The sequence below is a fragment of the Heteronotia binoei genome, chromosome 12 (genome assembly GCF_032191835.1).
Source record: "Heteronotia binoei isolate CCM8104 ecotype False Entrance Well chromosome 12, APGP_CSIRO_Hbin_v1, whole genome shotgun sequence".
Taxonomy (NCBI): Eukaryota; Metazoa; Chordata; class Lepidosauria; order Squamata; family Gekkonidae; genus Heteronotia; species Heteronotia binoei.
Window position 1 is genome coordinate 45,639,880 of NC_083234.1, and position 16,570 is coordinate 45,656,449.

Below are 16,570 nucleotides of genomic sequence, written 5' to 3' on the forward strand. Positions count from 1 at the left end.
GCTTCTTATGGTTGCCAGGTCCAACTCAGGAAATATCTGGGGAATTTGGGGGTGGAGCCAGGAGACTTTGGGGTCAAACCAGGAGCAAGGTTGTGAGAAGCATGATTGAAAGGAGTTCTGGCCATCACATTTAAAGCGACTGCACACCTTTTAAATGTCTTCCCTTCACTGGAAATAATGGAGGATGGGGCACCTTCTTTTGGGGCTCATAAAATTGGACCCCCTGGTCCAATCTTTTTGAAAGTTGGGGATTTTTTTAGGACAGGCATCAGATGCTATGCTGAAAATTTGGTGCCTCTATCTCAAAAAACAGGGCCCCCCAGCCTCAGATACCCATGGCTCAAATCTCTATTATACCCTATGGGGACCAGTCTTCATAGGGTATAATGGAGTAGACATTCAACCCCCACTCCCCCCATTTTTCTGATAACTCTGAAGCGGGGGTGGGGATCCCCTGTCCCCAACTGGGGACTGGCAACCCTACAAGTGCTCTTGGAGGTCTCTTCTTGTTCCCCAAGAGCAGCATGTCAGGTGGGCATTTCAGGCTGCAGCAGGAGGCAGGTGAAAGGGAAGTCACCTTCTATGCATAGAATTTAGGTGGGATCCAGCCCTTGTAGAGAAGTCTGGAATGTGTTCCAGGATGCTTAGCCAGTCCATGCAACACAATCGCTCAGCCTGGGTCTCCCTGTTGACCAATCTGAATGGACAACACAACTTCAAACACACCCAACACTCTCCCATGGTTTTGCCTTGTAGGGGAAGGCTGGTAGTGGTGGGCAAGCTGCCTCTCAAGGAACTTTGTCCTCTCTTAGTGCCTTCTCATGAATGAAGTCCCAATGAATTTCTGAGGCACCCTGAAAAAGAGATGGAATACTTTCCTTAAGATAAAACAGCTGAATTATTTAGAATCCCTTTGTTTCATGAAGGACATTCATCCCCCTAAATGGTTTAGTTATCTGTACAAAATATCAGTTGCAGTTTCCATATATTTCACCTAAATTCTCCAATGAGCTTCCAAAGCTCTTTTTTTTTGGGGGGGGGGGTGCATTAGGACCACAAAGATCACAACATGCAATTCTCCAATAGTCTGGGTCATCCCCATCCCCACCATCAATTTCCATACTTGATCTGCAGGCCACCTGACGAAGCAAGGTACCCCAGCCAACTTCTGATGATCCCTGATAAGAATATAGTGTGGGGTAGGAGGTGAAGGTACCAGAAGATTTGGAAATTTCTGATCAGCAGAAACGTACCCTGCCTCGCCCAGTGCTGAGGAAGGAGGTGTGGTTGCTGTTTGAAGGCACTGCATAGGGTCCTGGCAGTCAAGCATTGGTTCCTCCACTACGGAGCGAGGCCTTGGAGATCTCAGTGCTCACAGTGGAGAGGGGGAAGCTCTCATACTTGTCTTTCTCATTACTGCAGCTGCAGCGATACAGCAAGGCCTTGACCTCCTTCTGGAAATTGCTGTTGAGGAACCCATAAATGATGGGATTGATGCAAGTAGAAGCCATGGCTGTGAGATGGCAGAGGGAGAATATGAAGTTGTGGTAACACACAGAGATCTTCTCATGGTCCCAGTCATAGAGGGCATTGAAGACCGTGAGGGGAAGCCAACATGCAGCAAAAGCAACAACAATGCAGGCCAACATGATGTTGACCTTCCTGTGGCTGGTGGCTCGGGAGCCATCCTTGGCCCGCTCCACCATGTCCTTGCGGCGCTGAAGACGCAAGAAGATACGGAAGTAGCATGCCATGATGAGGATTAAAGGCAGGCAGTACTGGAAAAGGAAGAGGAAGGTGGTGTAGGCCAGGCGGTGATGGTTTGACGGCCAACTCTCAACGCAGATCATGTGGTTATCAAAGTTATCAAAGGGGAGGCTGAGATTCTGAAAGGGCTCAGTCAGGATGTTGAAAGAGAGGAAGGGCAATGAAATGAAGCAGGCTACTACCCAGGTAATGGCTACTGCAAGATAGGCATGGTTGGCTGCTGGCTTCCAGCCAGTAGGGTTGATGATGAGCTGGTGCCTCTCCAGGGCAATCCAGACAAGGGAGAGGATCGAGACAGTGACAGAAATGCACTGGACGAAGGGGCTGGCCTTGCAGAGTGCTTCTCCCAAGATCCAGCGGTCCATCAAGGTGTAGATGACAGTGATGGGCATGCAGACAAGAGACATGAGGATGTCAGAGCAGGAAAGATTGGCGATGAAGATGTTGGTGACATTCCTCATCTCCTTTTGTTGGACAATGACACAGACTAAGCAGAGGTTCCCAATCAGCCCCACAGCAATGACTGTGCTGTAGGCCACTATCAGGAAGGTACCATTCCCCACTGAGTCACTGCTGCACACCTCGCTTTCCTCCAGCAGGCTCAGTTGCTCAGAGAAGTTCAAGTAGAGGAGATTCATCAGCTGGTCCATGGCACTTTCCTCCCCTGCAAGTGTAGAAGGACAGTTCTTCTCTGGAGCTGGCTGTGAACAAAGCTGGTAGCAGCTGTATCTCCTTGGCAAATGTCCAAGTTGCTGTGCTCACCCAGGAACTTGTCCTACATCAGGGAAGAAGACACAGTGATTTGACAGCATTTGCAGGACTCCTGACACATGTATCTTAGTCTCAGATTTCAATGATCCTATACTATTTCAGAGGCATGGGAAGGATAACACTGTGTTAACTGAGAATACCACTGTATACATGGAATTACACCAACCTTCTGGTTATCATTTATGGTGAAGACAGATTTAAGATTTTGAAAGCAGTGAACCACAGCTCCCATTCATTTCAGCCTCTCAGTCAATTGCACATACTCTTGGTTTGCCTGCTCTGGCAATCTTTAAACTTTTTCCAGACACATGGTTTTTTTTTTCCTTTTACACAATAACTTGCACTTGATACTCATTTGTTGTAGTGGATCCAGATGTCTTTCCTGCAATAAAGTGCTATCATAAAAGGAATATCGTGTTTTCACAGTAATCACACAGCAATATTTATTCATTGGGGAAATACTATTCTCCCCTGCCCCACCAACTCCATCCAGCACATTAGCTATGATAATACAGCTCTACTAGGAGTCAAGTTGCACCTTTAAGACCAACTTAATTTTATTCAGAACATAAGCTTTCATGTGACTAGTATCAGGTGAAGAAAGCAACAGCTAAACACTCATGATCTGTTAATTTTTTAAAAGGGTCTTAAAGATAGAATTTAAGAGTCCCATGGCGCAGTGTGGTAAAGCTGCAGTACTGCAGTCCTAAGCTCTGCTCATGACCTGAGTTCAATCCCCAGTGGAAGCTGGGTTTTCAGGTAGCCGACTCAAGGCTGTCTCAGCCTTCCATTCTTCCGAAGTCGGTAAAATGAGTACCCAGCTTGCTGGGGGGAAAGTGTAAATGACCGGGGAAGGCAATGGCAAACCACCCTGTCGAAAGTCTGCCATGGAAACGTTGTGAAAGCAATGTCACCCCAGAGTCGGAAACGACTGGTGCTTGCACCTTTAAAGGCAGGACTACATTTTCTTAATAAGAAGATATAGGTACCATCCAAATCCACAAAGAAAGATAACTGTGAAACGTGTTAGTTTGCTATAGTCATTGATAATAGCAGTAAATGGGCTGTTTAACTTCTCAGGAAAATTCTTGCTGCCTTGGGAGAGGTGCTGGCAGCCAGGAGTAAGCCAAATGTAGGCTTGGTAGAATTGCCAGAGGCTTGGACAAGGCTGGCAGCAGTGCTTGGCAGCTCCTGGCATGGGAGGAGGTGACGGGCAAACCTATGCCTTTCATCCTCATCCCCACAGCCCAAGTCTGAATGCTCAGTCCCTTCAGGGGTCACTCAGCTCTGCTTGCTCCTGAGCTCTTTCAATCCAGCCCTGTATTAACTTGCAGCTCATCCTGCAAGGGGAAAAAGATAACAAACTTCCCATTTGTACAAGCTTCTCTGTCCGGTTGCCTGGAGGAGATTCTTATTCATCACAGGTGAGTTACTGTTTACAAAGCTATGGAATATGGAACAATAAATGTCGCAAGTACCTCCTGTGTCGTCTACAGCAGCAAGCAGTACCAGCTCTCTTCCCTCCTCAATCCTTTACGCCTGTTGTCTTGTATGCATTAATTTCTGCTTAAGCAGCTGAGACATTACCTCAGCACCACTGAAGCACAGGATGCTCACCAATTTTTTTTTAAAAGAGAGCAAAGTCCAACAAAGTTTTTCTCTTTTTGCTGCAGAAAGGGCTCCACTATTTTGTAGAGTTTTTGCTTTCTGTTTAAGTGTGTCCCCCTCTCCAGCACTGCAGTATACATCCCCCCACCCCCTCCAGCTGCAATAGGGCAATTCTTCCATCCTCTTTTAGGATTACTTTTAAATTTGCACCCAACTGTCTCAAACAGGCCAAGGAAAAAATGGAAGCCGCTGGTGCTCCCCCAGGAGGAAATATGGATCATGTCTATTACATAACTTACAGAGACCTTGCCTGCCACTGTGGAAAGCATGGGAAAGGTTCTGGTCCCTAACGGATGGACAGATGGATGAGTGACAGCCCAGTGCTCAGGGTCATGATGCACACCTCCACGAACCATCCCCTCCCCCTCACTCACCTAAGATCCAGAACTAGCTCCCAGCACAGGGCATGATGATCTCAGGTCCAGTCAGATCCCTCTCCCTCTGTCTCTTCCCGACTGTTGTGTCTTTCTTTCCTCCCTCCCAGACGGATCTGCTCTGGAAGCTGCTGCTGCTGCTGCTACTTCTACCGCACACCCTCCTGGTGCACGTGAATGCGTCTGCCAGCTCCGGGTTCCACCTTCTCCTTTTCCTTCCACTCCCCCGACACTCCGGATTGGGAAAAGGGGGAGCGAGAGATGCAGCAGGGATGCCTTCAGAATGAATCGGGAAGCCCCCTTCCCCCAACTCCACCCCGGGGAGGAGAGTGGGCCGGCCGGCCGCGGCTTCCACCAGCCCAGCAGCTCCCTCCGCTTGGAGGCGCTGGCGGGGGGGGGGCGGCGTTTGTGGCACGTGGGGACCACTCCCATCTCCCCCCCCCCCTTGGCCAGCAGCAGCGGTCCAGGCAGGCTCCTGGCGCCAGCGCACGTGCCAGGGAGCCGGCCGGGTGGCTGCTGCATGCGGGGGCGGCGGCGGCGGCGTCCCAGATCCAGCCCAGGCTGTGGAGCACGGAGCCAGAGCTTGGGCCGAAGGGGAGGTCACTTCCCAAGGGGCCCAGGCATGGGGCATAATAAAGGGGTGGCGGGGAGAGAGAAACCGCCAGGTGCAGCTACCTCCCTCCGGCTGCCTGGCCAGGCGGGACAGAGAGGTCTCCTTCGGCCAGGCGGGCAGAGTGGCGGGGCCCGGGGGGAGGGCGGGTGTGAACGCGTGGGGGGGGGGAGGGCACGTCAGTCATGTGGGTCTTCCCTCTGCTCTCCCGGGGGGGGGGTGGCTGGGTGGCACCTCTGCTGCTCTCGGCTCCCCCCCCCTTTATTAGTCCCCATCCCTGGGCGCCCGAGGGGCTTCCTTGCGCCTAGTCTCAGTCGCCCCTCGGGAAGTGAGCTCCCGTTTGCCTCCCCCCCACCCCCCACCCCCGCCTTGCAGATGACAGCGGGTGGGTGACCGGCAGGGCTGGCAGCCCGTGATTGGCACAGACGCCTTGGCACCATTCCCCGGCTCCTGGCAGTTCACAGGTGCATCGCATTCCCATCCCTAGCCTGGGGTTTCTCCTTGCCCGACAGGCTCCGGGAGGGACGCCCTGGAAAGACACCGCTTGGGCAGCTCTGGCTGCAGAGGAGCGCTGGAGGTTAGAGCCAGCTCCAGCCTCTCTCACTGAACTGAAAGGTGCTGGCTTTTCGGGGCACGGGGGCGCCTTCTTGCCCGAGACTGTGCGGAATGACCTCTCAGAAGGCTATGTCTCGTTCAGAGGCACGGGCCGCTGCAGCTGGGGGACTAGATGCAAGGGGATCCCTACTGATACCTGTAAAAGCAGGCTGGAGGTAGCAGTTGTGGTGGGAAGACACAGCAAAGGGGAAGACTTAGGTACTTACGTCTCCCTTCTCTGTGTTTCCTTCCCCATTGAAAGGGCAACTCCTGCGATTGAGAAAGAAAAACGCGACGGGGGGGAGGGGGTGGAAGGGGCATGGGACTGCGGATGCTGCCCTCCGTGTCGCACACATACAGGCAGGACTTTGGTTTGCTTGACATTTTTGTGTTCACAGTAGAGTTGCCAGGTCCTCTCTGGCTGCCAGCGTCTGTGTATGTGTGGGGAGGGATGCAGGGGGAGGATTGCCAGATCCAGGTTGGGAAACCGTGGAGATTTGGGGATGGAGCCCGGGGAGCAGTGTTCCCTCTAATCCTTCCCCCCTACTGAGTGGACGCATCCTGAGCAGAATAGAACTGCTATAATCTTAACATGGGCAATGGCCAGGGCAAGAAGGCCCTGTGCAGCTCTAGAGTGCTGCTGAGTGGGGCTTCCCGTGTGAACGAGCAGCTCCTCATGCTCACAGCTTTGAGGGCCCGCTGCTGGGACTTCAGTGGGGTGCAATGCTGTAAGAGGCCACCCTCCAAAGTTGGCATTTTCTCCAAGGGAACTGATCTCTGTAGTTTGGAGAGGAGCTGTAATTCCAGGGGATCCCTAAGTCCCACCTGGTGGCTGGCAGCCCTAGTTCACAACTAACATGTGTGAACTGTCTCCGCTGAAAACTGTTGTGTTTGTACTGAGGTACGGCAACAGGAAAACTCTTTCCACAGCATTCTTGATCTTGAATGGCTGCTTTCAGTGGGCAGAAAGTGCAGGTGCCAAAAAATAGGCAGTCCTGCAGCCACCGGGCAAAGGTCATCCCCGAGTGATAATCCTTAGCATTTCTGCAGGGCTTTAGGGGAGTCAATCCAATGCACATGTATTATTTCAGCCACAACAACCCCACAAGATGAGTCAGTATTACTACCCCCATATTGCTAACAGGAGGCTTAGATATTGTTTAGAGGCAGGCAGTAGTTATTTAGGGAATGGAAGAAGGTGGTTTGCAAGAGAGGCTGCTGAGCATGGTATGAATGTTCATCTCAGCTCACTTCATGCCAATGGGTTGTGCAGCCTTTGGAATTGTTCCAAAAAGACCTCCATCTGTTTTCCAAGCAGCACAAAAGAGATACCTTTGTGTACCCTGAGAAGTAAAACATGTTTTACTTTCTACTCTCTTTTAAAACTATTGTCTATCTCAAAACATAAGGTGGTTCTAGACTTTGATCTTTCTGTTTAACTTTCTACTCTCTTTTAAAACGATTGTCTTGTCTCAAAGCTTAAAGTGGCTCCAGACTTTGATCTTTCTGTGCTTTTGAAGGGTTCATTTTCCACATTCAGTTGCAAACAGAGGTCAAATGGTAGTTCCACACAGAGTTAATATAGTGCAGTATTCCCAGTAAAAATCTGTCTCAATGGGAAAGGATCCTTCAGCAAACATTCCCCTTTCTCCTTCAAATTTTCTTTCTCCCACAAACAGTCCACTTTCCCCTACAAATTTTCTTTCATTTCTTTGTGTTTTGCACAATTCATTACTTCCTTTTCAGTGCTCTTGTAAACCCGTGGTTAATTAACAGTTCTTGTATTCCTTGGCCAGGTAGAGGATTAGATATTACTGTACTTGTTTTTTCTGCTTTGTACCCAGCCAAACTCATTGCTCACAATTTATCTTATTATGATTGCCTGGTTGCAAAGCAACAGTAATATTGTTTGCCTGAAAAATGAGCAGTGTCTTTGACTGCTGACAAATTGATAAGTTTACAATTGATTAATGAATGGACAGAGAATCAGACTAGGAGAGAAGCACGAAGTAATATACCACATGTGCCTACAGCATAGATGGAAGAAGTGCCATGAAACATGGGAACAGTCAAAGCAAGTGGGACTTTCTTCCTCCTCCACATCTGTAGTTTTGGGACAGCTGTAATTCCAGGCTGGGAAATACCTGGAGATTTGGGAGTTGAGCCTGTAAAGAAGGGTTGTTGTTGTTTTGTGTTTTTTGGCCATACAGTCTACCCTGCAAAGCAGCCATTGTAATTCTGGGAGATAACTCCAGGCCAAACCTGGAGGATGGCAATCCTAACTGTACCCCATCCCCACCTTTTTTTGCCCTGTAAATAATTTCCCCCTTTCCCTTCAAGCTGTGTTGTGGCATTGCAGTGTGTCTCAGTAAAGAAAATAAGAGGAAAAGTGTGTGGGGGTGAGGTGGGTTGTCACAGATGCAGGGGTCCTGGTGCATTTGCTCTTACACTTGCACTTCTGCACAAGTGCAATTGGAAAAATAGTAGATGAGTGGGATGGCATGCATTTTCACCTCCCCCCCCCCCCGGTGTGGATGAATTCTCACTGCAATCAGGACATGCAGGCTAAAGCAATGCAGAAGGTGAGGCATCACTCAGCATACACCAAAATATGAACCATTCTTCTGCACAAGCACATCTGCCTGTTCACACAGGAACGGGTGGCCTGGCAATTGGGTTCCAGTTGTGTTCAGGGCTGGCCCTAGACTGTCTGGCACCCCAGGCAAGGTTAACTTCTGGCAGCCCCTCTGCACTGATAATGTCACCAAGTCACATTGGGGGTGCCCAATTTGGTACCCCCAGAAGGCCAGCACCCTAGGCAGCTGCCTAGTTTGCCTGCCACTGCAAGACGGATTATAAAAAATGTCTGAAGGCATCATGGAAAACACTGGAATACATTTGTTTGGTAATGATGTTATCTGGACTCTCTGTAATAATAGCGGGAATGAATTAACATGAATTGCAGAGAACAGGGCCATTGTAGAAGCAGTTGAGGTTTGCATTGATCAACATTAATGCCAGCATACCCAGCCAAGGAAGCTAAAAGCATAGAGTCACCAGATATCAGTGTTTCTTCTGAAGTCTCAGGATTTTAGTTTACTTCTTAAGGGTTCCAGAGGAAAGAGCAACATTTCATGGCAAGGGGATAGAATCAGAGGCAGGCTTTGTGCACGGCTTTTGACATCTGCTCCATAATCAAGCTCCATAATCAGAGTCTTCCCTTGATTGGCCAGGTGCCATCCTTTGCCCTCAACAGGCACCCCTAAATTTTGCTTGTAGCCTGCCATGCAACACTTCTAATTTTCTTGTAGTTCCCAAGTTCTGTTTTTTGCTTCTGCAAACTAGAGAAGATGATGGGAAATCTATTATCATATACCGTATATGGCAATTTTTGTTTGGCAAGGGGGGCAGGTTAGAGAAGAAGCACAGGGAACGGATGTTTAACCTTTTTGCTGGTTCCTAAATGTAAATCACACCTCCAACACCTCTGTTTTTTTAATACAGGTACCACATGTATGTTCTTAACAGGGGGATGTTCACTATACAGTCCTGGGCATTTGTATCAAGTATTCAAAGCACTTCAACAGCATTATCTTAGTAGAGCTGCTAAGCCTTTGCTAGCCACAATCCTTATCAGGCATTTGATGCACAGACATTCAAAGGAGATGATGCTTCTCATCATGTCACAAAAAGCTGATTGTGGCAGATCAAGATGTGGTCAATGGCTGAAGACTGGTTTTCTTTCCTGGTAGGATGGTATCCTATTTTTCTAGTACTCCTTATATCAGCCCTGCCTAAAATTATTATCCCTTGGGGGTAGGTGCACATGGAGAGAAGAAAGGCTTAAGGCAATCTGCATGTGTCTGAGAAATCCCACTCTTGTATACTTGGAACCCCAGTAAGATTAGCAGGGGAAAGAATGTCCTGTTAACAGAGGACCTGATATGCAGTTGAAGCTTTTCACAGCATGGAAGTCAGTAACATTAACTGATAATTGGTATAGATCAAACTGACTTCAAAGGGACCACCAGTTTAAAGTTTGGCAAACCTAGACAATGTAAAACTGAGCAAGGAGCTGCAGCGCCTGCCATACTGTGAAAAGGAAGCCGCAGCCACCTGCTGAACAGCATGGAGCCAGTGATTGGGAAGGAATTTCCTGCCATTCTCTGTGTTGCAGGAAGCCCAGCAGGTAAAGGATGCAGCTTGCCAGGAAATTAATTGCCAGCTGGAGACTTGGGAGATTTCTCTAAGGGGGCTTCTTGTTCCCAGAAGCAATGATGAGATGTGGGAGGAAGCATAAGTGGTATGCCAATGGGAAGCTACAACAAGATCTTCAGCAAAAGGGGTAGATTTCATAGTCCCGAAGGAAAGGTCTCCTACAGGTAATGGAGCAGACTAGCTCAAGTATCCCCAAGAAGACCCAGAAAAAATCATGCACAGCTGCTCTATTTTGTGGGATTTTTTCCTTGGACTGGTTAGCCAATGGCTGCATTTCTGTTGCTCTTCCTAATCCATACTCTGTTTCTAGGACAGAACAAAACTTGGTATCATGCCTGGTGGGGAAGAAATGGTATTTTTCATTACTCAGAAGCAGGTGTCATTAAAGAAGCTGGCAGCCCCTGAAATAGATTCTGCTGTTTGGGGAGGGATCCAAGGTCTGGATGGTCAAGCAAGAAACTGGTATTGCCCTGAGAGTGCAACAAGTGTGTATGATGCTAATGCTTTACAGCAGGGGTGTCGGACTCATTTGTTATGAGGGCCGGTTCTGACATAAATGAGACCTTGTTGGACCGGGCCATGTCGGGTTGGGTCGAGCCATGCTGGGCTGGGCCTTGTGTGTACCTATTTAAGATTAGATAGCAGAGATATAAATTTTATAAAGAACACAGACAAACCCAAATATATATATTTTAAAAACTTAAAACATGCTTAAAACATTAGCAGTCATTGGTCTTAAAGATGCTTTCTTTGTATTTCTCCCATGGGATCCAAGGAACTGGGCAAAGGAAGCTTTGGCTCTTTCCTTCCTTCCCCAGGGGACTTTGGGGGGGGAGGATCCTCAGCCAACAGAAGGAAGAGAGGTTTGGCATGGTATCTGTGCTGTGCAATTGAGCAAGCCTGGCAAAGCAAGCTGTAAAGCAGAAGGAAACAAGATATAGGGAGGAAGCAGATAACAGCCAGTTGCCCGGGGGCCTGATCCAGCCCCCAAACTGCATGTTCGGCACCCTTGCTTTACAGTCTATTGGTAAATGAGTCAAAGGGAAAACTTTCCTTGTTTAATGGTAGGGAGAACGGCTTGAATTCAGCAGGAGCTCAGAGAAGCACAGCTCCTGAACCTCCAGCCAGGGTCTGCATGCAGTGGGGAGTTCTCTCCCTACTGCACTCAGGTCCTGGCGCATATGCAAATGAGATATGCTGCTGAGCTCCTACACCTCCCCCCCCCTCCAAAATGACTCTGGTAGGGAGCAAATTTAATGGGTGGGGAACCCAGGGCTTTTTTCAAGCAGAAATGCACAAGGATGCAGTTCCATCTGGCTTGGTGTCAGGGAATGTGGCCTAATATGCAAATGAGCACCTGCTGGGCTTTTTCTACCAAAAAAGCCCTGTGCGAAACAATGGTGATATCAGGGGTGTGTGGCCTAATATGCAAATGAGTTCCTGCTGGGCTTTTTCCATTAAAAAAGCCCTGGGGGAACCCATATTAATTATTGGGGCTGGCTGAGGGTTAAGGCACTCTTGTTTGATTTCTGAAGCTACCGATGTTCTGGAATGTTATTGTAATAAAGAATGAAAGCAAAAAAATATTAATGAAGACATTTCCTCCTCTGCGAGAGCTTCTGTTGATTCAGTGACATATCTCATACTTCCTTCCCAATCTTGAAATTTGGATCATATGCAAATCAAACTTAGTCAGTTCACTAATTGCAAGGCAGATGATTAACCAATTAAGTATTATGTAATGGGCTGATGCCTCTAATTTAGATTTGGGGTTCAGAGTGTTGAGCTTTATTATGAAGTGTATAGGGGGGTATGTATAGAAAATAGGCCCCTTTCTAGGCTCCTGTCCCTGGGGCCTACAGGGGCAGGTTCCCCCTGTTCTGAATAGTGTCCCCAAGGCCAGACCTTTTCTGTTCCCTGTCTCAATGGATGGTTGTAATTCACTGCTATGGGCAGAGGCACAAGGTTGTGACTTCTTCCCCAGGAGAACAGATTTCTCAGAAGATGACCAGGAGACTTGGGACACCCAGCACCACTAGACTGGACCCAGAGCCTCTTCCAGACCAGGGTTGCTAATCCCCAGTTGGGGGCAGGGGATCCTCTGGTTTGGAGGCCCTCCCTCCACTTCAGGGTAATCAGAAAGCTGGAGGCAGGAGGGAAATGTCTGCTGGGCACTCCATTATTCCTTATGGAGACCGATTCCCATAGGGTATAATGGAGAATTGATCTGTGGGTATACTATCAGGGGCTTGAGGCGACTGGGGTTTTTTTTAAGAAAAAACACCAAATTTACAGCATAGCATTCAATGCCTCTTCTCAAAAGATCCTCCAATTTTCAAAAAGATTGGACCAGGGAGTTCAATCCTATGAGCCCCAAAAGAAGGTGCCCCTATCCTTCATTATTTCCAGTGAGGGAAGGCATTTAAAAGGTGTGTAGTCCCTTTAAATGTGAAGGCCAGAACTCCCTTTGGAGTTCACTTATACCTGTCACAACCTTGTTCCTGGCTCCACCCCCAAAGGCCCCAGATACTTCTTGAATCGGACCTGGCAACCGTATTCCAGGCCCATAGACCCTGGATCCTAAAGCTTCAGTTGAAGGACCTGCCGCTGAAGGCTTAGGGGTTGCTAAGGGATTGCTACCAACATGGCAGACTTCAGGGAAGCCACCCCCCGCCTTGTAGTGCCAGACCCTGGACTCCAAATTCCTCAAGTTCTTCTTCCATCCATTGGGAATGACAGAGATGGTAGGCTTGCAAGAACGCAACTCATCAACAAAGAGGCACCAGCCTGGCAGGTCAGTTCCAGCTACTGAGCCAGATCACTCCCTGAGTCACTAAATGCATGTGTTTTTCAGGGCTGGGCCTAGGGTTGCCAGGTGTTGGAAATATCTGGAGACTTTGGGGGTGGAGCCAGAGAGGGTGGGGTTTGGGGAAGGGAGGAGCCTCAGCATGGTACAATGCCATAGAGTCTACCCTTCAGAGCAGCCATTTTCTCCAGGGAAGCTGATCTCTGCCAGCTGGAGATCAGTTGTACAAGCCAGAGATTCCCAGGCTCCACCTGGAGGCTGACAACCCTAGCTGGGGTTCAACCAAGCCCAGCCAGACAAAGCCCAAGACTAGATGTGGCCTCTTAGGGGTAGGTATTTGTGGGTTTCCTGCATTGTGCAGGGGGTTGGACTAGATGACCCTGGAGGTCCCTTCCAACTCTATAATTCTATGATTCTTGCTTTCCAGAATATTAATCCCTGGGCTAAACAGAGATCCTTGCTGGTTCAACCAGTTTGTATGATTAGCTTGCTTCAGGTTCTAAGTTCCCTGCAATCCTAAACCTTCTACCCAGCTACTGACTGCTTCAACCCCTTGCTAACATAACCAGAACAGAGAACTATGTTTCAGTGATTGAAACCTTCCTTCCTCTGGGTGACCTGAACTTCACAAACTGGTAACCATGGGAGAAGAGCAATCCCTAGCAGTGTGGGGAGACCACATGTTGCCCCACAAGGGGATCTTACTAAATCCAGACTCCTCTTCCATGTGTAGCCTAACCATCACAATAATATAGTGGGTTCAATGCAATGAAGAGCCAAGGTGGTAGTGATCATAGCACTTTTTATTCAGCACAGCATAATATAGGGCTGCATTCTAAGACTGCAGACTGGGCCAATGGGGCCAACTTATATACACTCAAGGTTCCCGCGCTAGCATGCTATTGGACCATTCAAACCAGCAGGGGGCCTGTGATTGGAGCAGGGTAGCAGGGATTTGGATTCTACTGTCCATCGTTCCCAAATCCCCAAGCTCAGTCCTGCAGGCTTCAATGAGCTAGGCAAGAACAATCATTAGTTATACACATTTTTGATCACATATACAACAAACACGCTTTTTTTTTTTGCTATTTTATAATAAACAGAAGTCATACCACAGTGTTGTGTTAGAGAGGAAAGTGCTGCTGTTCTGGAAGGAAGGGGGTTAATGCATTTGCAACACGAACCGGCAGAAGATAACAATTTCATTCCATCAATGAGCTAAATATCAAGATACTAGTCAGATGAATTAGCTAGAGATACGTCATCTCCGTATACTGATATAGAATGAATAGGTTGATTTAAATGCCCAAGGGCATTTAAAATCCTCTTTAATTGAGGAAAATTGATGTGTATTCCCCCTTTGATAGAGTGAGTCACTCTGGATTTATTTCCTTTTTATTCCCTTTTTGTCTCATTAGCATGATAAATGCTGTTTTCAACATGGCCTGGCCAGATCAGATCAACGATCCAACTACTCAGTCTCTTGCTTCTAGGACAAGCAATCATTGGTGCCCACCATTCCAAACAATATATCTTGGCTCCGTATCTTTGAGACTACAATAACATATCACAGATTCATTGTTGTCTGAAATTTACAGTCCATTGCAAGGGGGCTTCTTTCCATGTCTCCCTTCCTGCCGCCTGAAATCTCCTGCCTGAAATTGCTGAGAGTTCTCTACTTCACGGCACCTACTATTTCAGGGACCTTCTTCCATATGTCTAGTTAGACAGTCAAGCAGAAACACTTGCAGAAGCAGCAAAAGCCCTTAGAGGAGAGGAGGAGGAGGAGGAGGATATTATATTTATACCCTGCCTTTTAGTCAGAATCTCAGGGTGGCTTACTATTTCCTTCCTTTTCCCTCCCCACAACAAACACCCTATGAGGTAGGTGGGGATGAGACAGTTCTTCAAGAAGGAGCTCATGACTGACCCAAGGTCACACTAGCAGCTGCATGTGGAGGATTTGGGAATCAAAACCAGTTTTTCTAGATCAGAGTCCATAAACTTAACCACTACACCAAACTGACTCTCAGCATCCTTTTCAGCAAAGCAAGGTATTCAGGGGGAGGGGGGGACCTTTTGTTATCTTGTGCTCTGCATCTTTAGATAATACAATCTTTCTTAAAGACCACTGGGGTCGCTTATGTCAATAATAACTACTTCACATGTATGTAGCATAGTATTCAAAGTGCTTCACAAACATTAACTATATAATTTTGACAGTTTACATAGGTGGTACCCAAGACTGGACACAGTGAACTCCATCAGAAAGCTACAAGTGCCAGATCAAACAGAAAATGACTCTTTCTGATCTCCAGGTGAAGTGTCTGTTGCTGTGACTATTTGCACAGAACCCATATTTGTAAGAACATTTTGAAAGCAGATAGAAAAGTTGTGCACTCCCCCCCCCTTCCTTTTTATCCCCCAAAGTGCCTTCTGATCTCATTAGAGTATGGCTGATATTAGATAGATAGATAGATAGATGAATTTATTGTCATTGTTCTCAACAAAAAGAGAGCAACGAAATGAGGTGCTCTTCCACAAACATACCAACACATCAAACACACATATTCATAAACCATTTAAATACATCTGAAACCATTAAACCATTTAAACCATTAAAACCATTTAAATACATCTAAAACGGATAAACATTCATAAAACCATTAAAACCATTTAAACCATTAAATAAACATTCATAAAACCATTAAACATTCATAAAACCATTAAAACCATTTAAACCATTAAATACATCTAAAACAGATAATCCTTCATAACCCTGCATTTAACCTAACCACAGCACTTGGATAGAAACTGTCCTTAAATCTGTTTGTCCTAGCCTTCAACACTCTATATCGTCTACCTGACGGTAAGATCTCAAAAAGCAAATGTGTGTAATTGTGGCAGATCATTTCAAATATGTTAGCAGACTGGAAAATAAATCTGCACAGAAATGTGACAAACATATTGCTGATATGCAGAAACTCACAGGGACCAAGCAACACTTCTCTGGGCACATACAAACCTGCAACATATTGACCTGTAGGCCCACAATCCCATTCCTTACATACAATCTCATGAGTAATGAAATTCCATTTTCTATTTTACTTCTGAAATGCCATAACTGAAATCCAACCGAATCTAATAACCTAAGCTAAATGCTGCATAATTTTTAACAATAAATGTTTGACTACCAAGTCTAAGTGATTTTTTTTATCAAAAGCATTGTGTGTGTATATATCAGGGGTGGCCAAACTTGCTCAACATAAGAACCATATAGAATAAACATCAGATATTTGAGAGCCGCATGACAGTAAGGAAGGCAGGCAAATGGATGGGAGAGGGAGGGAGAGTTAGAAAGAAATCAACTTTAACTGCTTTCTCCAAGCCAGCTGATGGGGTGATGGGGACTTTGAGAGCCACACAATATGTATGAAAGAGCTAGTGACTCCAGAGACACAGTTTGGCCACCCCTGGTATATATAAACATTCATAAGTAACCCAATATCCAATTGTCTGTTATTTCATACATACATAAACCAATCACAGAACAGAAAGCATACAGATTACAAAACCAGGGTGTATATTTACAAAATCATTGAAGTGAAAAAGACAAGGTCCTTTGAACAATGATGTCAATAAAGAGGTAGACCTTGAACCGGACCAATATTTTCAAAAGCAGTGGATCATCTACTATGCGCTGAAATGAACTTGGCAAAGCCTAGAACTCCACAATATCCCCAAACAGGTGTGGCAATCCTT

At 47.0% G+C, this 16,570-nt stretch overlaps 1 protein-coding gene across 1 annotated transcript; it reads right to left on the reverse strand.

The window, feature by feature from the left end:
- Nucleotides 1-513: 513 nt before the first annotated feature.
- LOC132580563 (neuropeptide Y receptor type 4-2-like) lies at nt 514-4,649 on the reverse strand. The gene is made up of 2 exons (XM_060251454.1): nt 4,581-4,649; nt 514-2,542 (listed from the first exon to the last, which is right to left on the reverse strand). Exon 2 carries the CDS (start codon nt 2,415-2,417, stop codon nt 1,323-1,325), a length of 1,095 nt encoding a protein of 364 aa, XP_060107437.1. The 5' UTR covers nt 2,418-2,542; nt 4,581-4,649; the 3' UTR covers nt 514-1,322.
- Between the last annotated feature and the right edge of the window lie 11,921 nt (nt 4,650-16,570).

Bases quoted from the DNA above. Each gene is read 5' to 3' on its own strand.
- LOC132580563 (XM_060251454.1), bottom strand. From the start codon at position 2,417: ATGGACCAGCTGATGAATCTCCTCTACTTGAACTTCTCTGAGCAACTG.